The sequence below is a fragment of the Theobroma umbraticum genome, unplaced genomic scaffold (assembly GCF_002168275.2).
Source record: "Theobroma umbraticum cultivar Fairchild unplaced genomic scaffold, ASM216827v3 scaffold_30.0, whole genome shotgun sequence".
NCBI classification, from domain to species: Eukaryota; Viridiplantae; Streptophyta; class Magnoliopsida; order Malvales; family Malvaceae; genus Theobroma; species Theobroma umbraticum.
In genome coordinates, this window is record NW_018397254.1 from 885,853 (window position 1) to 908,686 (window position 22,834).

Sequence of the window (22,834 nt, forward strand, 5' to 3'; positions counted from 1 at the left end):
TTTTTTTTTTTTTTTTTTTCTGTTAATCATAAAGACTATAGATTAAGTTTTTCAGTTTAAAATGTTGATTTATGAAGGATTTAGGCTTTGTCATGTAATTTTTGGGTTTAATTTGAAATGAAAATGGTGGTGAATGATGCCAGGTGGGGAATTTCATGCATTACATAAGCAGATTTATAGCAGGCTTCAGCATTGGCTTTGCTAGAGTATGGCAAATCAGTCTGGTAACGCTGTCAATAGTTCCATTGATTGCTCTTGCCGGTGGTATTTACGCTTATGTTGCCACGGGTCTTATTGCTAGAGTTCGAAACTCCTATGTCAAGGCTGGTGAAATTGCCGAAGAGGTCAGTTTTTCCAATCTCCCCATTAGACTCACAAAATTGATGTAATGATGTGTAGTCATGTGTTGTTACTTAAAAAAATGATGTTGGAAGGCTTATCTGACAGCCCTGTGCTACTAATATGCGTGACTTTCAGGTGATTGGGAATGTTAGAACTGTCCAAGCATTTGCAGGGGAAGAAAGGGCAGTGAAATCATACAAAGAAGCATTGATGAAAACATACGAGTATGGTAGAAAGGCCGGCTTAACCAAGGGTCTGGGGCTGGGCTCTTTGCATTGTGTGCTTTTTGTTTCCTGGGCATTGCTTGTTTGGTTCACCGGTATAGTTGTTCACAAGCACATTGCAAATGGTGGGGATTCTTTCACTACCATGCTTAATGTTGTCATCTCTGGCCTGTAAGTTTCTTTCTCCTTACATGAAATATTAGAAAATATTTCAGTTGTATGCTTATGATTGTTATGGCTCTATTCAGTACCTTTTTTTTTTTTATTGGAACTTCAGAAAACATGTACCAGATTACTTGGTTTGTTCTGTTGCAGGTCATTAGGACAGGCAGCACCAGACATTACTGCATTTATTCGAGCAAGGGCAGCTGCCTATCCCATATTTGAGATGATAGAGAGGAATACAGTTAGCAAAACCAGCTCCAAAACAGGCTACAAACTGAGCAAAGTGGAGGGCCACATTGAATTCAAGGATGTGTCTTTTAATTACCCATCTCGGCCTGATGTAGTTATATTCAATAAGTTCTGCCTCAACATACCTGCAGGCAAGATTGTAGCTCTTGTCGGAGGAAGTGGCTCTGGAAAGAGCACAGTCATATCATTGATCGAAAGATTTTATGAGCCACTTACAGGGGATATATTGTTGGATGGGAATAATATTAAGGACCTTGACCTCAAGTGGCTTAGACAACAAATTGGTTTGGTTAATCAGGAGCCTGCTCTTTTCGCGACAACCATTAGGGAGAATATTCTGTATGGAAAAGATGAAGCTACACTTGATGAGATAACGCGTGCTGCAAAACTTTCAGAGGCCATTGCCTTTATCAATAATCTCCCTGATAGATTTGAAACTCAGGTACTCACTTACCATTGTTAGCCACTTTAAGATGAGTTTAGTTAGAAGCAATTCCTATGATTAGCATTCTTTTTTGTATTAGCAAGTACTACCAATTCACTTCTCTAAGCGATCACTTTAGGGTGACACATGCAAACAGATTCCACATCTAGGTCTAATATTTAATTTCAATTTCTTTGAACAAGCAATTTTTCCAAGAATTAAAAATGAAATAGAAAATACTGCCGCTGGATTTTCTATAAAGATAGAGGTGTTTGGTGTGGATTTGCAGGTTGGTGAAAGAGGAATACAACTATCAGGTGGACAGAAGCAAAGAATTGCAATATCTCGGGCAATAGTGAAAAATCCATCTATTCTTTTACTTGATGAAGCAACAAGTGCCCTTGATGCAGAATCTGAGAAGAGTGTGCAGGAGGCACTTGATCGTGTGATGGTGGGACGAACCACAGTAGTGGTAGCTCATCGCCTTTCTACAATTAGGAATGCAGATGTGATAGCTGTTGTTCAAAATGGGACGATTGTAGAAACTGGCAGCCATGAAGAGCTTATTTCAAACCCTTACAGTGCCTATTCTTCACTCGTTCAGCTTCAAGAGACAGCTCCTTTGCAACACTACCCCTCACAAGGTCCTACTTTGAGTAGGCCACTCAGGTTTGTCAACATTGAGGAATGTTTTTTACACACTGGAAGGCACTAATATGTGTTTAATTGGATCATGTGAAATTATTGTCCTCTCAAATTGTGGTAAAATGGTTTAGTGAAAGCTTTCTAAAAGGAAAGGGGAATGGCATGGTTGCATCCTAAGATTCCTAATATTAGGACCATTTGACAAAACATTTTTGTGCTATGCTGTTTTGAGTCATACATCCATAGCCATAGTGGAATCAGGGGTTTCTCATATGTCTTCAGCTTCAGGGGCATTTTCTTGTAACCCCGTCCAATTTATCTAATTTATGGCAATAATGCTACATCTAACATAAAGGAAGACTATTCTTACATTTGTAAATACCAACTTTCTGAATGTTTCATCTTGCTTGTCATAGAGATTCCTTTCTCTGAACTAACAATGTTCAGAATGGACGCATGCTTCTTACTTCCTATCAGTAATATAGTATCTCCCTGAAGTTAAAGTTCATAAAGGAGTTAATTTGCATCAGGCGTTCTATCATGTTTCTTGTATGTAATTCTACTGAAGAATTCATTAATCAGAAATTTCCTTCTTTTTTTTTTCCATTAACTTCTTTTACAGCTTGAGTTATTCACGAGAATTATCCCGAACAAGGACGAGCTTTGGTGCAAGTTTTCGTTCTGAAAAGGACTCAGTACTTAGTCGTGCTGGTGCTGATGCAATAGATACTGGGAAGGCAACATATGTTTCACCAGGTAGACTGTATTCTATGGTTGGACCTGACTGGTATTATGGGCTCTTTGGCACCATTGCTGCTTTAATTGCTGGAGCTCAGATGCCTCTATTTGCTCTTGGGGTTTCTCAAGCTCTTGTAGCCTATTACATGGACTGGGATACAACATGCCGTGAAGTCAAGAAGATTGCCATCCTGTTTTCTTGTGCTGCAGTTATAACTGTCATCGTTCATGCCATTGAGCACCTATGTTTTGGAATCATGGGAGAGCGACTTACTCTTCGTGTGCGTGAAGGGATGTTTTCTGGTAATATGTGATCTAATCATAGCAATCATTTGACACTGTTGGGCCTTCTCTTTCCTAGCCACCTGGAAAATGGTACAGTGCTGTTTCAATTTTTAATCTTGTCTTATGACTTCAATCTGCAGCCATTTTGAAGAATGAGATCGGATGGTTTGACGACCTAAACAATGCAAGTTCCATGCTTGCGTCTCATCTAGAGACTGATGCAACTTTTTTAAAAGGTGTAGTTGTTGATCGGTCAGCAATCCTCATCCAGAATGTAGGTTTGGCAGTAGCTTCCTTTATCATTTCATTCATCTTAAACTGGAGAATCACACTTGTTGTCTTGGCCACCTATCCATTGATCATAAGTGGTCACATTAGCGAGGTTTGCACCCTTCCCAACATTACTTTATATAAACACGAAACTTTAATTTGGACTATAGTGATATTCTTCCTATCATTCAGAAACTATTCATGCAAGGGTATGGAGGTAACTTGAGCAAAGCATATCTAAAAGCAAACATGCTGGCTGCTGAGGCTGTCAGTAATATTCGAACTGTTGCTGCATTTTGTGCTGAGGAGAAGATCCTTGATCTTTATGCCCGTGAGCTGGTTGAACCTTCAAAGCGTTCATTTAATCGTGGTCAAATTGCAGGAATATTCTATGGCATTTCCCAGTTCTTCATCTTCTCATCTTATGGCCTTGCCTTATGGTATGAAAGTTTTGCTCTATAATGCCCTTTTCCTCAGCATATTTACAGTCTTTGAGCATCAAGCTTGTTTGGTATCTGGCATTGCAATATTTAATACATTGCTGCAGAGGAATCACTGTCCAAAACTATCTATAGCAATGTCATTGTTATGTTAGCTTATTAGTTTGAGTTAACTTAGTTCAAGAGAAGGGAGTGAATTGCAGTGCTCAGACCTGTTAATTTGTGCAGGTATGGTTCTGTTTTAATGGGGAAAGAGCTAGCTAGCTTTAAATCTGTCATGAAATCATTCATGGTTTTGATTGTAACGGCTTTAGCCATGGGAGAAACTTTGGCATTGGTCCCAGATCTTTTAAAAGGGAACCAAATGGTGGCATCTGTGTTTGAGATTATGGACCGGAAGACGCAGGTTGCTGGGGATATTGGAGAAGAACTAACAAATGTAGAAGGTACAATTGAACTAAGGGGTGTTCACTTTAGTTATCCATCAAGGCCAGATGTAGTAATTTTCAAGGACTTCGATCTAAAAGTACGTTCAGGCAAGAGTATGGCACTAGTGGGGCAAAGCGGGTCTGGTAAGAGCTCTGTTCTTGCTCTTATACTTCGATTCTATGATCCAACAGCTGGGAGGGTGACGATTGACGGTGAGTTTTTCTCAGAAGATCTCTCTCTGCTATTCTTTTAGTTGGCTCTATGGTTTCTTAAGAACCTTGGGCATTTTGTCAAATCGTTTCAGGCAGAGACATCAGGAAACTCAAGCTGAAATCTATTCGGAAACACATTGGCCTAGTTCAACAAGAACCGGCTCTTTTCGCCACATCTATCTACGAAAACATCCTCTATGGCAGAGAAGGAGCTTCAGAATCAGAAGTAATCGAAGCAGCTAAGCTTGCTAATGCACATGGTTTCATAAGCTCCCTCCCTGAGAGTTACTCAACGAAAGTTGGTGAACGAGGAGTGCAACTCTCTGGTGGGCAGAAACAAAGAGTAGCCATTGCTCGAGCTGTCCTGAAGAACCCCGAAATCTTGCTACTCGATGAAGCCACCAGTGCTCTAGACGTGGAGTCAGAGCGTGTGGTGCAACAAGCTCTAGACAGATTGATGAGGAACCGGACTACAGTCATGGTGGCACATAGGCTGTCAACTATTAAAAATGCAGACAAAATATCAGTCATACAAGGAGGAAAAATAATAGAGCAAGGGACTCATTCTACTCTCATAGAAAACAATGATGGACCATATTTTAAGTTAATCAACCTTCAGCAGCAGCAGCAGCAGCAGCTGGAACAATAGTGTCAAATGTCAATAAGACAGTAACTACAGGAAGAAATAGATTACCCAAACAATTTATGCAGGAGCTTTGTTTCATATTTTACCTTAATCTATTTTTTTCTCACTAAATGTGAATTTATCTTAATTACCAGCCATTGTTTCCCTATGAAGAAATTAATGATACATATCAGAGAATGCTATACAAGTGACCTTTTTTTTTACCATTAATTCATGGTTACTATGGATATAACCTCTGTTGGTTTTGGAGAAAACAGAGGAAAAGCAAAGAGAATTTGATTTTTTTCTCTGTCATGTGAGGAGAACAAAAACTCCAACCAAACCTTGTTACAGAGTTCTATCATCTATGGAAATGGTACTCTAATTGTGTTAAACTCTTGTTCTTGGTAAAGATATTGTATGCAAAAGCTGTCCAATGAGGCAGCTGCTTTCATTTAATCGAAAGTTGAAACAGAGGCATCTGGTTAATTTCGTATACTTTATTATTCATGTTTTTTTTTATAATTAAAAAAAGAGATTCGAACTCTGTTCTTTAAATAAGGGATCATGTATCAATGAGCTAAATATTTGGGTGTTTCTTTATTATTCATGTTTGAATGCTTTCTTTTAGAAAATATACTAACAACTTGTTGGGAGAGAATTGTTGTTTTCTTCTCGTCTTTCCTTAGCCAAAGAACCCAAGTTTGGTAAGGAACACCAACCCCAAACCCTTCTATAAAATTCTAGTTTTGGTATATCCATAACTTTACCAGTAACTTTTTTCAACATATATCATACAATCTGTACAATTACCATTGTGCACGAAAATTTGCAGTGCTTTCAAATTTAAGGAGCTATGAATAAGTCTTCTTCTGATTTGGTTGTTTGGTTATAATTATGAAATCTCATACCAGCTAATTTGTGTGCATCTTGATGTTTTGAAGTCTGGGTTTTAGTTGAACATGAGAAAAAGGAAGACAACAGTATACAGGAAGTAGTTTCTCCTTGGAAGGCAAGAACTGTTTGCTGTTATTTATAAGCATAGTAATGGATGGATATGGTGTCAAATTTTATCCTTCCAGGTCGACCTTTAATGGAAATTCAAAGCTTGTGATAAAAACTTAAGGACAAGACAATATTATGTGGGCATTTAAAAAAAAATGAAAGAGACTGCAAAGGAGAATATTGGCAAATATTGGCAAGAGCAGCCTAAGATCTCGACGGCTTCTTTTGGTATTGTACCTTCAAAATTCAGGCCATGTTAATGTTTAATCAGACAGTCAAAATTGCTTACGGATAAGATGATGACACAGATAGTAAGATTATAAAAATGGGTTTTGACAATTAAAGGAAGCAGCCTATAAAACTAAATTAAAATCCATTCCTATTAATTGGAAATAATTTGATATTTGTCTCTCGATTGGCATAAGGTTTCCACCTTCCAGGTTACTCTCCCAGGTTCTGTCCTACTTTGGGGAAACTGATTTCCCCCTGCAAAACCTGCCGCATGTTTCAGAAAGATATCCAAAATTAATCCTATCCATTTCCTGTCTTAAAAAAATTAGATTCTTTTAACTTCCCTGGCAGCATAAAAAATGGTACGACCTCCATGTTGCCAGGACTCCAATCTGAAGAAGAGGCCCTGGACTCGGGAAGAGGATCAGAATCTAGTTGATGACATCAATAAACATGGATGGACAACTCTTCCAAAGCTTGCAGGCTTGAACAGATGTGGAAAGAGTTGCGGACTCAGATGGACAAATAAAAAGAGGAAAATTCTCTGATGAAGAAGATAGTATTATCATCGGAAACAGGTATGTTCTGCTCGTCCCTATTTTACTCCGAAGTTATGGTAGGTATCTTTGAATCTGCATTGGTTTAAATTGTTTACCTCTTTTTGCAGGTGGTCAAGGATTGCTACTTATCTTCCACTACGAACAGATAATGACATCAAGAACTATGGGAATTCCCACATAAAGAAGAAGCTACTTAACATGGGAATTGATCCCAAAACCCACTAGCCAAGAACCGATCATATTTTAGATATTTCTCAGTTGATTTATACTGCACAATTAGGAAACGTAATGAATCCCTGGGACACTGCCTTTAAACTACAGGATGATGCTGCTCAACTAGCCAAACCCCAACTATTGCAGAATCCGCTGCAAGCAAATGCGGGTTTCTTGGGGTCTCAATATGTTTACCCACTGGTAAATGGGAGAAGCACCCCATCTGGCAAGGAACCCAACCAAGCACAGAAAACTCAGAGCTCTGGTTCGATTTCTCAGACATCGAGTAACTACCAGGCAGTTGACAAGTCATTGAGGAAGCTTGATTAAGCTACCTACATGTATAGGCACAATATCAAAAAACAAAAAAAAAATGTCCTTAAACAATTCCAAATTCTTATTTAAGCCCCTATTTTTCTATTTTGTGCAATTAAGTCCTGATACTACTATTTGATCCACTTAGTCCAAATTTAAATGGCTAAATAGTTTGTTAAAGATTTTTTTTATATAAATTAAAATATTTAAGACAATGATATACACCTAGAGTTGAAATTCATGCTTGTTTCCTTACATTGCTTACAATTAATATGAACACAACATTTTCTTTACATTATACTATTGCAACAAGTAAATTTGCTGAATCGGCCCAAGACACCCCTCTTTCTTAAATTTAAGGTTCTAGGATATTTTATTGAATAATTAGAAATAAATTTTTTTAAAAAAGGAAAAATTAAGGATATTCTTTTTTGTTCTTTTTGGATGATTGAAATTTCATTTCAGACCAACAAATCTGCCATAAGAAATCAAGATGGGGGCAAGCCACCAAAAATCAACCAGCTAAAATGGATTGGCTTATGCCCCAATTCATGCAAAGTTCTTTGTTAATATGCTTAGTAGCCACATTTAAAACAAAAGTAAATCTAGCTTGAACATCTTTGTGAAGGGTATTCTTTTTTTTCTCATTATTTTGTTCTTAAATACTCTATTCCTGATGCTAACATGTGCATCTTTGTTAATTTTATTTTAATTTAAATTTTCTAGTTGAGAGTTGACTGTTGTTTTCTTCTTGTCGCATAATCAAATCCAAGGTACTCGTACAAAGAATCCAATAAATATGTATACACTTCTTATTGCTGATCTTTTTACTTATTTTACTATCATTTTCACTCAAATTATCTCAAAGAACATGCTAGCTTCTCAATAAAGACAATGAGGAAAGAAATTAAGGAGCTAAATAATAAATTATCTTGTTTTAGCTTTTGGGTAATGATATTGTGTTTCCACTTTACAAATTGTTTTAGGGTTGGTAGATGTTTGGTTTTGCCTAGAAATTGAAGGTTATTTTGACCAGGTAATAGTAATAGCAATTAGCAAGTGAAAATTAACACATGATAGCTGAGGTCATTCTGTAGAAATTAAGAGTAACAGACATAACCTTTTTGTTCCTTCTCATGTTCTCCTGCCATTTAACAAAACTCCCAACTCAACTTCTCGAAGTCAGATGTCAAACCTCAAGATCATCATGCATGTTGAATAAATTATTTGATTCAAAGATTTGGTATTTATTGTCACCGGTCACAATGTCAAGGAATTTTTTTTTTTAATTTGAAAGAATGAAGATTCGAATTCTCCTCTTTAAAGAAGGGATCATGCAGCAATCAATAAATTAAATGTTCGGATGCAATGTTAGAGAATATCTAACTGTTTATTTGTTGCCTAGTTTAATATAAAACAAACCCCTAAATCCTAAAAAACCAAAACAAGCGTCAGATTATAGAGAAGTTTGCATATGAGATTTAATAATAAATTCATTCTATGCTTACTCAATTTAATTAGTAGTCAATTTTAAAATATTAATATATTTCCTCTTGATTTATGTATTTTGAATTTTTTTTATTGAAAACCAAAGGTTCTTTATATTAATGAAAAAACAGAATAATTTACAAATAAATTAAATAATTGCAAAAGCTTACCATTTTCATTAATCAATTGAACACTAATAGGAGATCATGTTAGCATTTTACAATTTAAAATACTATATATTTATGAGGCTGCTTTGTCAATTGGGTTGATCAGCCAAGAAATTGCAAATATTGCAAGAGCAGTTGGAGGCTACCGCACTTTATTTGGATTGCAACTCAAGCACGTCGAATTTTCGCAGAACTAACAATTCAGACGATATAAATACAACAACAAAGGGCCAAAATTGCTAACAGCTATGATCAGAGGAAATGGTTTGAATGATAAAAGGGAAAAAACTGTGCTTAACTAGAATAATGGGCAAGAGCTGTTGTTGCTGGTATAAGGGAAGCAACATATAATAATATGGTTTTGTATAATAAAAGGACGGTTGCTTGGAATAGTAGTTAAGCAATGGTATTGCTGGATCAAACAGTACCATTCCTGAAATGGCAGATTTGGAGAACATTCTCAAGGCCATAAGATACAATCAAGGAATGAAATATTACAAACATACTTACACATTCATGCATATCCTAGAGATTAATTCAAACCAACTCTTGTTTACCATTTAGGTTGAGAATTCTAATTACAATTATATTAGAATATTTTATTGAAATGATTCAAAACTTGAATCTTTAGTACAAAACGTACTTGATTTTATAATTAAAATTTTGAAGAAAAATGCGTGATATATATATATATATATCTATATGTCTATATTTAATACAATAATTCTTCTTAATTAACTTTCATTAGAATTACAAAAAATCCTTAAAAATCCTTCTTATATATGCTCTAAATCACAAGTGTTTGAGCTTATTCTAATCTTCGGCTTCACAGTCTATGATCATTCAACTAGGTTTCCTTCTATTTAATTACACTACCTAATCCTGATTTTTGGATCCTCAAATTTCTGAACTTCCAGGTTACTTGTTATTCGGTTTCTTGCTTTAGGAGACCTTGGAATATCATAATTCAAAAAGTATGTATGATTATGACATCATTGGTTTGAATTAGATAGTCCATGCAACTATAAAACCATGTGTATGTCAGTCTCACGAAAATATCAAAAACGAATCCTATTCCTTAACTTGTCAAGTTAAGAAGTTTCTGTCAATATCTAATATCTGGCTCTTCTCTGCTGGTTTTACTAGTTTCGTATCAGCAAAATGGGAAGGTCTCCTTGCTGTAGTGATGAAGCCAATCTGAAGAAGGGCCCATGGAGTCCAGAGGAGGATCAGAAGTTGATTGATTACATTAACAACCATGGCCATGGAAGTTGGAGAACTCTTCCAAAGCATGCGGGCTTGAATAGATGTGGAAAGAGTTGCAGACTAAGGTGGGCAAATTATCTGAGGCCTGACATCAAGAGAGGGAAATACTCGGAAGAAGAAGAGAGAATTATCATTAACCTTCATTCGGTTCTTGGAAACAAGTATATGTTCTTCTCATGCTTAATTTTTCTAAGAAAATCTGATAAATTTTTTCATTTGTGTAAGGTTACTTAAAAAGGGTCTTAAAGCTTTGATTTGAACCTTTTACAGGTGGTCGAAGATTGCCACTCATCTTCCAGGACGGACAGATAATGAGATCAAGAATTTTTGGAATACCCACATCAGGAAAAAGCTTCTTAACATGGGACTCGATCCAAACACCCACAAGTCAAGAACTGATCTCAATCATCTTTTAAACCAGTCTCAGTTGCTTTGTGCAGCACAATTAGGCAACTTGATGAATCCCTGGGACAGTACTGCTTTTAAAGTACAGGCTGATGCTGCTGAACTAGCTAAAATCCAGCTATTGCTAAACCTAATGCAAATCCTGAATACCAACAAACTCTCAAATGTTAGTGCTGGTTTAATAGGGCCCCAAAATTCTTACCCATTTGAAGGAGTCGGACTGGTAAACGGGACGAGCACCGTATGTGCCAACGAAACAGCCTCAATTCCTCAGAATTTTCAAAGCACTGGCTCAATGACTCAAACATCAAGTGATTACCAGCAGGGTGCCGACGACTCATGGGCATGTTTTGAAGGTCAATTCAAGTATGAAAGCCCTGATATGAATGACAAGTGCTTGAGCAGCTCCTGTGATTTTCAAACAGAAAATTCACTTTCTGCATTGGTTTCGGAATCTCCCGAGATTTTTTCCATGAACCAAATGGAAAACAAGACCAACCCCAATCACTGCTCAACCATCTCAGCAGACACTTCTATCTTCCAGGCTTGGGAGAAGCTAATGGATGATGAAACTGGTGACTCCTACTGGAAAGATATTCTAGAGTAGGTCTTTCTTCTCGTATGCTTGCTTTCATTTCCTTATTATTCCGTGCATATATATCATGTATCTAGACATTCAACAGCAACATGGTTTACTTGTTTATTTTTTGCAGTTTGACATCGTCGTCGTCATCACCCATAGAATGGTAGAACACCATTTATAAAGACGTATTAAACATACAACAGCAACCAGATAAAGAAGACAAATATTAATTTCATTCGATTTTCTTTCCCTTTTAGCAGATTTCTTTATTTACGTTATTCATTCGGGGAAGCTTGATTTAGCCTACCTGTGTATAAAGACACTTCAAATTCTTGTAAACCATTATCTATGTCTTTTTTTTTTTTTTCAATTATTAATAAATGACTGCAATTTCTTCCATAACCCAAATTTCTTCCTATGTTTCCACTGGATATTATTCATATGACCTTCGAAAAGCAATCCAAAGCCGATGAGTTTCCCACAGGTAATTAATTATAGTTACTAAGCATCCTAATCAAGGATTTTTAATTTATGGAGTGCATGTACGTGGAGCAGTTGGAGTAAATTCAAGGCTAACAACGAAATAAATTTGTTAATTACTGTTTCTCAAATTAATTAAATACTTTGCAAGCTTGATTGATAATTTAAGCGAGGGATTAAATTCTTTGATATGGAATCAAGCGGTCAGGGCCTAAAGGGTAAATTAAATTAAGGAGCAGTAGAAAGATTCCAAGCAGGAATGGAGGCCATCATTGACATAATTTTCTTAATAAATTAAAGTTTAGTAAATGATTTAAATTATTTTCATTGTCTGTAACAATAGTAATCCTCATAAAATAACATAACCTCCAAATTCGATTGAAAACACATGCAAATAGCCAATAGTCACCAACTTGTTTTCTTCTATTAATTTTTCAATATATTTTTATCCACAAAAGAGTTCATTTACGAAAAATTTGTTTCATTTGAATCTCACGTGAAAATGTTCATTACTTGTTTTTGGATTGATGACTTGTTGACAATAATAACACGTTGGTACATTTGGTTTATTGATTGGTACATATTATTAATTACGTTTTATTAAGAGCTTCGTATTCTATAATTTCATGGTTTGTTTAAGAAAGTATTTTCAAGTTCCATATAGTTTCATAATTTGTTTAACAAAGTATATTTAAGTTTGATTTGTTTTGTTATAGATCTTTTGTTTTAGATTCATTAATTAGGATTCTTTGTGTATATATATAATTATAAATAAAAATCTTCTATTCTTATTTGATGCTTCATTTAGTATGTCTTTCATAATTTTAAGATATAATATGCTATTAGGATTTAAGATTCAAAATTTAAGATTTAAGGTTTAGAATTGAATACATGACATAAAATTATGAAAAGAATATCAAAAAAAGATGGGAGACTTTTATTCATGATTTATTCTTATAGGAAAATGAATTTTTGCATCTTCTAATTATGCAGCAGTTTCCAATTAGCCCTTTTGGCGATGGGTTAGTAACATTATAACTTACAACAACTTAGTTTTTCCCTGGTTTCTGCTACATTCAAATGCATGCGATACGTGAACGAAGGAGCATACGCCACCGCCTAGCAAATTCCTGCCTTGTTCCTTACAATCTTCTTCAAACTAAAAAAGATGACCCTTTTTTTTATGTTATACCGTTGGCAACAATATTCACAAACCGCCATGAAAATCGAAATAAGCCAAAACCCAAGATAGCTTTACACAGAACTTCAAGGATGTTTCTTTCAAACAGAAGATTAAAATACACCATGAGGTTTTTAGCCTAGTCTAAAGAGACAGCATGTGGACCTTCGTTTTTTTTCTTTAATTTGTTAATGATTTCTAGTTGTGAGTTGACTGTTGTTTTCTACTTGTCGTTTAATCATTGCAGTCCAAGGTCCTCTCTGTTTGATGAATCCAAGTTTGATAAGAAACAATTTATTTGTTAATTCCTAAGCTTTTTACTATCATTTTCACATTAATTTCCCATCTAACAGACTTGTCAAAGAAGGATATGAGGTAAGGAAGGTTGAAAAAATTTCCCCAGCAGATCCTACTGTCCATAACTCCAAATCTTCCCATTGATCCTGGTTGGTTTACTTTAGATTATAACTTTTGATTTGTATAAAACACCTAGATCTAACCATAAGTCAAAACTTGTTGAGATAATGAAGGCAAAGTCAAACAAAGAAAGTAAGCAGCGTATATATTACGACTGCAAATATCAGCAAGACACAGAGAATTTTGTTTTTGCTCATGGATTATGGTATTCCTTTTGTAGCACTAGAAGATTAATACATTTTTTTTCTTTTACCTGTTAACTTTGCAGAGTAAATATTGCTCGCTAAAGCTGTCTGCAGCACTTCAAAAAATTAATTTTGAGCATAAATTAATACCATATCACATGAAACAAACCTATTTCTCAATTTTTTTTTTCCTTAAACAGGTGATTGAAGAGCTTAACACATTCATTGGTGGCAGATTATCTATAGAGTTTCATGGGTTGGTAAATGTTTGGTTTTGAAGGTAGAAATCGATGTTATTTGACCCGTTAATCTAGAGCAAGTAAATTCAGTAGAAACATAATAGCTGAGCTCATTCCCTGGAAATGCAGAAGTAGGCATATAATTTCCACAGGGCTTAAAGAAAGACTCCTAAACAAGGCACAGTTTTATAGTCTTTACTGCTGCCAAGGGCCGGAAGAACAAGAGCGTAAGCTGAATTTCTCAGGTCAAATGTGAAACCCTCTAATCTATATTTGATTATCTGATTCAAACTCAATTAGTTTGATAAATCTTGCGGAGTCATCACCCATATACCCTCCTTTTCATCTTTCTGATAACTAAATTTAACTGTTTTCAGTGGTCATCTCGCTTTTTATGCATGTTGAATTTGAATCAAATTCAAAGTTTTGTGGGGTGAAACTTAAGAGAAAGGAGAATCCCAGGATGACATTTAATTAAAAGGCTGCTATGGCGATTGGGTGATCTACCAAAAATGGGAAAGTATTGCAAGAGCAGGTAGAGACGTGTTGCAGGTATTTGGGAATTATATGAACATTGAACTTAGCGGAATTTACGATTCAAATGATGTCAATATTGCTGGAAATTGACAAAGCTGCTGACTGATATGGTGACGCCACAAATTAAGATTAGCAAAATGGTTTTAGGAAATGATCTAAAGAAATTAAGGAAACTGCTCAGAATCATTGTCAGGAGATTATATCCTATTCCATCTGGAGCAGTCATGACTAGAATATGCATGGTTGAATATAAGAATAGGCTGGGGCCTCAGAACAATTTTAAGCTATGATATTCCTTAATGTAACATTCAAGATATCACACTCATGACATAGATAATGAGAAATCAAGGAATTAAATAAATTATGGGTTAAAACCCTTTTTTTCCCTGCATATTTTAGGTTCATTAATGGCTATTGAATCTGTAGTTCCATGTTAGAATGCTGCTCTTTCTGTAACATTTTAGCTACTTAATTCCAATGACTCACACAATCACATTATACAAGTAGAGAGAAAATCCAAACCTCTTTATATAAATCTTGATTCAAATATGTCTAAATTGAAACACAACTTTATTATTTACATTTTAGCACAATTACTTGAGATTATCAAGATTTACTAGAATGTTACAAAAGCAATGTAAATGACTACATCTGTATTTCTTGTTAAAAGAGGGAAAAGAGAAACCAAAGAAAAACTATATTGAGCATCAAGTGCTGCCATTGTCCCAAGTGTTTGACCACTGATCTTTAATTTGCCTACTATATATGGTCAACTCTACGTTTATACCGCCCAAAATCATGACTGCAGGCTAGGGTTTTCTTGTTGAGCAAAAAGAAGTCTGAGGATTCTTAGTGACACGTGCTGGATAAAGATTCAACGAGATATATGGTTGCGTTAAATTATATTTTTGCATTACCTAACCCTGGTTTTGGGGTTCTTCAAACAGTGCTAGTAGAATTTACGAGCTGCCAGGTTACTTCCAGGTCCTTGTCTTGCCATCGGAAACTTGTAATATTATAATGCAAGAAAGAATGTTAATGACATCATAGGTTTGAATCACGTGAAGCATGCACCTATAAAACTAGCTGCATGTCGTCCCCTCAGAATATCCAAAACTCCTATTCCTTTGTGTCAATTTAACACCCTCACCAAGAGAGATTCCCCCATTTTTCCTTCTCAATTTTGATATCTGATTGTTTCCTGGTTAACTGTTAGTTTCTCATCAGTGCAATGGGTAGGTCTCCGTGCTGTGCAGAGGATGCCAATCTGAAAAAGGGGCCGTGGACTCCCGAAGAAGATCAGAAGCTGGTTGATTACATTAACAAAAATGGCCTTGGGAGTTGGAGGACTCTTCCAAAGCTTGCAGGGTTGAACAGATGTGGTAAAAGTTGCAGACTAAGGTGGACTAATTATCTGAGGCCTGATATCAAGAGAGGAAAATTCTCTGAAGAAGAAGAGAGAGTTATCATTAACCTCCATTCGGTTCTTGGAAACAAGTAAATTTGTTTTTCTCATGCTTAGTTTTCTTAAAAGATATGCTTGGAGTTAGAAAAGACATCTAACATCTTTGATTTACCTCTTTTATGCAGGTGGTCTAGAATTGCTACCCATCTTCCTGGACGAACAGATAATGAGATCAAGAACTTTTGGAACACCCACATTAGGAAGAAGCTCCTGAACATGGGGATTGACCCTCACACCCACAAGCCAAGGACTGATCTCGATCATCTTTTAAATCTTTCCCAGTTGCTATGTGCCGCACAATTAGGCAACTTGATGAATCCTTGGGACACTGTTTTTAAACTACAGGCTGATGCCGCTCAACTAGCCAAAGCCCAACTATTGCAAAACCTAATGCAAATCATGAACACGAACAAACCTGCAAATGTTGAGAGTGCTGCTGGTTTCCTAGGATCCCAAAATCCTTACTCACTTGAAGGCCTACTCAATGGAACAAGCACCCTTTCTGCTAAAGAACAAACCCCACAAACTCAGAATATTCAAAACAGCGCTGGTGCAATCCCTCAAGCATCAAGTGAATACCAGGCTGCTGAAGACCCATGGGCATATTTCCAAAGCGGAGTTAACTATGAAAGCCTTGACATGAACAATCAGAGTTTCAGCAACTCCTTTGAACAAACAGAAAATCCACTTCCTAAGTTGGTTTCAGGATCCCCTGAGACTTCACCAATTAACCAGATGGAAAACAAGACCGACACAGCTCCAGACTTCTCTATCTATGACTATGAGGCTTGGGAGAAGCTAATTATGGAAGATGAAGCCGATAGCTCCTACTGGAAAGAAATCCTAGAGTAGGCGATCTCTTCTCGGATTCTTTCATTCATTTCATCTCTTTGTTCGTCTGTTAATATGAATTGTTAACAGGTTTTTTTTTCCTTGTTATCGCTTTTGCAGCTTCACTTCATCATCCTCATCACCTATCTCATGGTAGAGCACCTGTTGGCATGATTCATATTCTCAACTTGATGCAGAGAAAAAGTATACTTCATTTTGTATTCTTTATTTTATTTTCAAGATTTTTCCATTTATTTTATTCATTTAGGAAGCTTGATTGAGCTACCTATATGTGCAAATTGTAAAGACAGCTTTAAGGGTTCAAGAATACGCATAGGCTTTGAGATTCTTTTGTTTGTTTTCTATATTAAAGTTTAAACTGTTTGCAATCTATAATAAATTTTTAAGTTAATGTTTCATTGTATTGAACAATGTTCGATGTGTATTTCCATTTATAATTACTCCATCAGCGCTACGTTTATTCTATATGGCAGAAGAAATCAAAATGATGAGAATATTGTTAGGAAGCAATCAATCCCAGGATCACAAATCATGGAATTATTTTGGTAAATTTTGCTCTTAAATTCATGCAAATTCTAGAGGAAATTAAAACGATTGGTTGAGATTTTGCATGTAAAATCATGTATGGTCAATAACAAAATGAAGGGAAAAGTTTTAGGAAGGAAAATTTAGAAACTGAAATTATCCAAAAATTCTCAAATATTAGATATGTATGTTAACATATCAAAAAGTATAGTAGATTGTACCTGACAAAAGTTGTATACCATCATATAAATTTTAAATAAATAAGATCTCTATTCAATATGATGTTTGTGTGATCAAATTAAATATAAGATTTCATTAATAAATTACTCGAAATTCAACCATAGGGTATATGTCAAATTCAACAATGTCACAGCCTCTTTCCACACCCTTGGGTCTTCTACTGTTACATCAGTATGATTAATAAATAAAGAAAAATAGGATTAACAATTCACTTGTGGATGTTAGCCTTTGTTTTTATTCACTAAAAGTCAGAATATTAGTTGAATCAATGTCGCCCTTTAGGTGAGATTGTTTCCGTTCCATATAAGCCATTGACTGTAGCAAAAACCATCACCAACCAAAACCACCCCTTACACTAACTTTGAGATCAATTTTGCAAACTTTTACTACTCTTTTTTGTGCAGGAATTTGCAAATTTTGCCTGATTTTTGTTGGAAAAATAGCGAACAGATTACTTCAATCCCCACCCAAACAAAAGGGTAAACAGACATTAGAATTGAGCTTTTGGGCTGCAATTGAACAAGGTAGGCTGTGTATGCTTCACGTAGAACACCCAAACCAGTTCAATTAGGCCTAGGGGCCTTTTTTTCAAATGGGCTTCAAGTTTTGTGCCCATGCTTTTCAATTTTATGAAATTATTTTACTCTTTTGATTCTGTACTGTCCAAAGAAATACAGAGTGGACAGAGGGGGAATGACTAAGCTGATCATGTTGCTAAAGCTGGCTGTATTCTTGATGTTGATTTTGAGGTACCGCGTTGGCTTCCTCATTCCTTTCCTTACCCTCTCTGCTTTTGGCAGATGCTTGGCCTGTCTCTTTCTTCCCATAACATGAAGGAAGGTTTCTTGGGTTTTCTTCTTCTGTTTTTTTTTTCTCATGTAACCCAAGAAATAATAAATATAATAATAACATGACAAAGGAAAGAACAAACACAAGAAACAAAGTTTCCAGTATTGACAGTATTTCCTAGTGATTAGGATCTCCATTTTAATCAATAACATTCACAGACAGGCCAACCAAATTCACAGCAACACAAAGAACAAAGGTGGTGTCAATAGAGATTATCTACCTGTGAACATATTCAACACAAACTGCGATGAAATCTGGAAAAAAAAAACCCTAAATTAAGCACCAAGGGTTCACAACACAAACTAAGTGCATCTCTATTCCCTTCCTGCGCATTTTTTATGCCCCTGAATCTAACCGTCATGAAAACATGCACAAAAGGATAAAGGGAAATGAAAGCAACTTAAAAGAAGAATTCAAATCCTCCTCCGAACTCCAGAAACATATAAAGAAATAGAATGCTGATACACACATATACTAATCGACTACTAAGCAAAGGTAACTATGGAATGTTCAATGAATGGCAAAAATGTAAACCATATAAAAGCACAAGACTGTTAAATCATTGACCGCTGATCATTAGAACAGGTTACTTGTGTCAAAGGCCTATTATTCATAAACACAGCAAAAGGATTAAAGCTACTGGCAAGGCAACACCATGAAAAGGAATTCATTTGCACTTCCAACATGGATCAGAGAAGCAATCAGGAGGCAATTATATGATTACAAGCCACTGTAAAGGTATCACCACAAACAATCAAATTCACAACACTCATGGTAGAAAAGATAAACAATAAAGCTAACAGACAAACTTCTTCAAAATGCAGATTTGGTGTATTTCTTCTTCTATTTCGATATCCCGAAGCATGATCTTGCTCATGCTTTTGTTATGGTCTATGCTAACCGAAGAACGAAATGGAGTAGATTATCAATGGAAATGGTGTAGCCAAGATGAGGTTAGGTCATAGAATCATGACATGAATTTCACTGACTGGAAAGAAACAATATTGCATATTCAACAAAACCAAAGCTTTAGAAAGTTCTTTTGAAATTAAAAAAATGGATTGACATTTAACGCTTGAGATAGAAACTTGTTTGCGTAGATAAGTAAAGACTCAACAGTTACATGTAAAAGGAAGCAAATCTGGAAAGAAATAAACCTTTTACTATTGGGTAAAACCTTTAACAAACATGTCAATATGAGTATACATGCATGAGGCAGTAAAACCTTTAACAAATATGCATAACAGTGAACAAAACCATTCAGAGGAATCCAAACAATTGGCATGAGATGCAGATATAAAACATCACAAGTTGTCTCATCCAACAGCCATAAATAGCACAACAATAGGCTTTGAGGACACAAGGAAATATAGATATGCAAAACCAGAACAGTTCCAGCATTTTTGTCGAAAAACAATGTCAAGCCACACAACAACAAGGTTCATATATCCCTAGTCGACACTTGTCGCTGGAACCAACTAATTAAAAGTATAATCCTAAAGCTTTGACCATGACCAATAACGGTCAAAACATAAACTGTTAAAAAAGGCATTATGAGTACAGAACACGTGTGAAGGGTTTGGAATCTAAGACTGCAAATTTGTCGGTTACGACAGCAGTGGAAGCTTTTGGAAAACATTACCAGATATGGTAAATGCCGCAAAACCAGGATGCAAGGACAGGACAAACAAGAATACAGTTATGTAAAACCAGAACAGTTTTGTACAAGGTTTACGTGTCAACAGAGTTCAAGTTTCCCACATCCTTGTTGAAATATCAGCCCATGCAAAAAAGATATTCACAAACCCATATTCCATGTCAGTAGCCAGACAAATCATCGAAAATGTAACCCTAAATGAATCAAAAATCTTCCTCCTACCCAATTCTCAATCAATCATTAACAGTAATCTGCAGTCAATCTAACAAGTGGATATCAACACATCACCTGGCAGTCAATGCCATAAATATTTCATCAACCGAAAGATTAAAAAGAAAGAAATTGACAAGTTTAGCTCCATTTAAAAAACTCATAGCTTTGTTTGCAACCTAGCATGCAAACTGGAAGTACTTACCAAAATTAATCTTGAATGGAGGAAAAAAGAGGGAACCCCTATTTAATATAGATCATGTTACCAAACGTACCATACCTAATATTCAACAACCACATTAATACACCGATTACCCACAAAACCTAGAAGGAAATATGAAGTATCTCCTGAAGCTAAATTTCAGAGTTTGCCAAAACATTTTCATTCTGTTAATTATTTGTCCAGTTTATACATCAAGTTAGCAACCTAGGTATCTAAACTGAAAAAGGAAAATACATTGCATTCGTTCCTACAAACATTTTTGGCAGGATTTAGATGACGGACTACCAACTTCATTATTTCAAAGAACAAACTCTAATGGAGCTACAGCAATCAATTCTGCACAAACAAAATTTGATCAAGCATTTAAAGAAGCACATCAATTTAATCAATGCACATAAAAAGCAAGAAAAATTGGAATCAAACTATCATTGGCAAAAACAAGAAAATTAGAATGAAACTATAAATGGCAAATTCCACTGACTAAAAGGTGCAAAACTAGAACACTTAAAAGCCTCAAAGTACAACTTAAATTCCCTAAAACATCAAAGTATTTTGAGAAGTACCTATCTCCAGAGCAACGGTGACAGAATATACATGATTAACACTGAACACCATGTAATTGTTGTCAAGAGGCTACAACTAAACTCAAAAGTACCCAACCTACTTATTTCAGCACTGTACGAACTGATGTCTAAAAATGGAAAATGTGCAACTCGCTTCGCCTCCACAAGCCAGCACCAGGGTCCAAATCCTTATACAATTGCAGCAACCCTCCCAAAACGACCAACCATGGAAATGAACCAAGCTACACCTTTTTCATCAATTTCCCTACAAATTTTTGGTCAAACTTGAATAGAGTTCTCCTTGTCTTCCCCATCACTACAGCAAGAATTGGTCACGGTTTTCCTTACTTCTTCCTCACAACTAAGCACCGACCTTCCATCAGTCCCTGCCACCTTCTCCTGGCTACACTCCACAACCAAACCCCTCTCCACCACCACATCCCTTTCTTTCCTATTCACTATATCACAAAAGAAATCAGTCAAAACTGTTTCATACCCCGGCATTTTTGCATAACCCGGAAAATAGTTAATGTCAATTATAAGATAGCGGTTTCCAAATCGGGTATCTCTTATCACATCAAAATTAAACAAATTCAATTTCATTGCCCTTCTCAAACCCCTAGCAATATCCGTCATGAAACTCTGCGGCGGCAATTCAGTGTCCTCCAAATGCATCTTCTTATAATACTTATCATCACTTTTCTCATGAGTAGCCAAATTGGAAACTTGAGAAAATGATAAAGACCCTTCTAAGCTCTTCAATTTCTCCTCTGAAACATCCGGTAACGACTTCCTTTTAACACATTTCACATATTCTCCGACCACGTAAACCTTAAAGATAACCCCTCCATGATTAACAAATTCTTGCAAAACAATCGGGGGCTTAAGCTTGTTCAACCCATCATGGTTAAAAACCAGAGACATTTTGTGTGATTTGGCGCTTCCATCAGCCACCAAGGGCTTGGCAATCACTGGAAACTTCAGCAATTCCCAAGCTTGGTTATCAAATAGGGTTTCTTGATCGTAAATCACAATCTGTTTAGGGATCCCAAAGGTTTCGCTTTGATTCTCGATCTTGAGTTCGGACACCACCTGGAGCATCGAAATCCTGTTGTGCAGCCGTTCGATAGCGTCAGGAGAATCGATAATCACAGCATTAGGGTTTCTTGAACGGAAATCTTCGAGCTGGCTCCTCCAATCCTCACCGTACAACTTGTGGAGCACGCAATGGAACGGCCCTTGTTCGACCAAAGGACGTCCCCTATCGATCTTTACCAGATCGATTCCTCGAGATTTCGCCTGATTCACCAACGATTCTCGAATGAAACTGTTCTCTTTCTTGGGTAAAAGCCCGTAACCAATCTCGAATCTTCTCTCCTCTCTCGCCATTGCCCACAGACGTTTCTTTCTTTCTTTCTTTTCCTTCTCTTTTCTCCTCTCACTTGCAAAAAATCCTCCTCTTCCACTTCTTTCTCTTCAATATTTGATTGCTTGATTCATAAAACGAAACGCTCGCTTCTTCGCATTTCAGATTTCGCAAGAAACCAAAGAAACCGAAATTAAGATTCATCAAAAGACTCAATTCCTTGGAATTTTAGGGTACGCTTTCCTTTTTAAATCTTAATTTCTGGATTTTTTTTTCCTTTTTCGCTTTTTTTCCGAAACAGTTTTGGAAAAATCGAAAACATAAAAAATCGCATGGTGGGAAAATGAAATGCGTATCGAGGAGGGGACTGGGGGAAGGTATATATAGCTTCGACTAGGGTTAGAGAAGGAACGTGCTATAAACTAAACCACGGTTAGCATACTTCTGAGACACGTGGCATATTTCTTTAGGTGATTATGCGGATTCGCGCCGCACAAATAAAGTGTAATGGACGGTGGTGATTTAGGGGGGAAAAGTGACAAGTAAGTGACAGTCAACGTTTGAT

General features: G+C 36.1%; 4 protein-coding genes and 1 pseudogene across 5 annotated transcripts in view; 4 read left to right on the top strand and 1 right to left on the bottom strand.

Moving 5' to 3' along the window:
• The window catches only part of ABCB2 (P-glycoprotein 2), a 6,468-nt gene extending 1,288 nt beyond the window's left edge, over positions 1-5,180 (top strand). The window contains exons 4-12 of the mRNA XM_021424299.2: positions 144-344; positions 478-737; positions 882-1,422; positions 1,694-2,073; positions 2,672-3,090; positions 3,213-3,454; positions 3,535-3,782; positions 4,011-4,423; positions 4,516-5,180. Of these exons, the coding sequence (XP_021279974.1) occupies positions 144-344; positions 478-737; positions 882-1,422; positions 1,694-2,073; positions 2,672-3,090; positions 3,213-3,454; positions 3,535-3,782; positions 4,011-4,423; positions 4,516-5,072 (3,261 nt within the window). The 3' untranslated portion in view covers positions 5,073-5,180. The remainder of the gene's footprint in view (positions 1-143; positions 345-477; positions 738-881; positions 1,423-1,693; positions 2,074-2,671; positions 3,091-3,212; positions 3,455-3,534; positions 3,783-4,010; positions 4,424-4,515) is intronic.
• A 1,463-nt stretch (positions 5,181-6,643) lies between these two features.
• Positions 6,644-7,387, top strand: LOC110419626 (transcription factor MYB93 pseudogene; annotated as a pseudogene).
• Positions 7,388-10,188: 2,801 nt separating this feature from the next.
• On the top strand, positions 10,189-11,448 carry LOC110412208 (transcription factor MYB39-like). The gene is made up of 3 exons (XM_021422720.1): positions 10,189-10,454; positions 10,564-11,301; positions 11,412-11,448. Exons 1-3 carry the CDS (start codon positions 10,189-10,191, stop codon positions 11,446-11,448), a joined length of 1,041 nt encoding a protein of 346 aa, XP_021278395.1.
• A 4,102-nt stretch (positions 11,449-15,550) lies between these two features.
• Positions 15,551-16,772, top strand: LOC110418728 (transcription factor MYB39-like). 2 transcript variants are annotated; one of them, XM_089785109.1, is made up of 4 exons: positions 15,551-15,816; positions 15,910-16,214; positions 16,296-16,632; positions 16,736-16,772. In XM_089785109.1, exons 1-4 carry the CDS (start codon positions 15,551-15,553, stop codon positions 16,770-16,772), a joined length of 945 nt encoding a protein of 314 aa, XP_089641235.1. The 2 variants fall into 2 exon arrangements, with proteins under 2 accessions (XP_089641235.1, XP_021287206.1); XM_021431531.1 differs by having other exon boundaries at positions 15,910-16,632.
• Positions 16,773-20,752: 3,980 nt separating this feature from the next.
• On the bottom strand, positions 20,753-22,618 carry LOC110418716 (inositol-tetrakisphosphate 1-kinase 1-like). The gene has a single exon (XM_021431519.2). It carries the CDS (start codon positions 22,290-22,292, stop codon positions 21,183-21,185), a length of 1,110 nt encoding a protein of 369 aa, XP_021287194.1. The 5' UTR covers positions 22,293-22,618; the 3' UTR covers positions 20,753-21,182.
• Between the last annotated feature and the right edge of the window lie 216 nt (positions 22,619-22,834).

Excerpts from the sequence above, each read along its gene's own strand:
- LOC110412208 (XM_021422720.1), top strand. The coding sequence starts at position 10,189 with ATGGGAAGGTCTCCTTGCTGTAGTGATGAAGCCAATCTGAAGAAGGGC. Across the intron at positions 10,455-10,563 it reads CATTCGGTTCTTGGAAACAA|GTGGTCGAAGATTGCCACTC; the intron begins GTATATGTTCTT and ends AACCTTTTACAG. Across the intron at positions 11,302-11,411 it reads TACTGGAAAGATATTCTAGA|TTTGACATCGTCGTCGTCAT; the intron begins GTAGGTCTTTCT and ends TATTTTTTGCAG.
- LOC110418728 (XM_021431531.1), top strand. The coding sequence starts at position 15,551 with ATGGGTAGGTCTCCGTGCTGTGCAGAGGATGCCAATCTGAAAAAGGGG. Across the intron at positions 15,817-15,909 it reads CATTCGGTTCTTGGAAACAA|GTGGTCTAGAATTGCTACCC; the intron begins GTAAATTTGTTT and ends TCTTTTATGCAG. Across the intron at positions 16,633-16,735 it reads TACTGGAAAGAAATCCTAGA|CTTCACTTCATCATCCTCAT; the intron begins GTAGGCGATCTC and ends TCGCTTTTGCAG.
- LOC110418716 (XM_021431519.2), bottom strand. The coding sequence starts at position 22,292 with ATGGCGAGAGAGGAGAGAAGATTCGAGATTGGTTACGGGCTTTTACCC.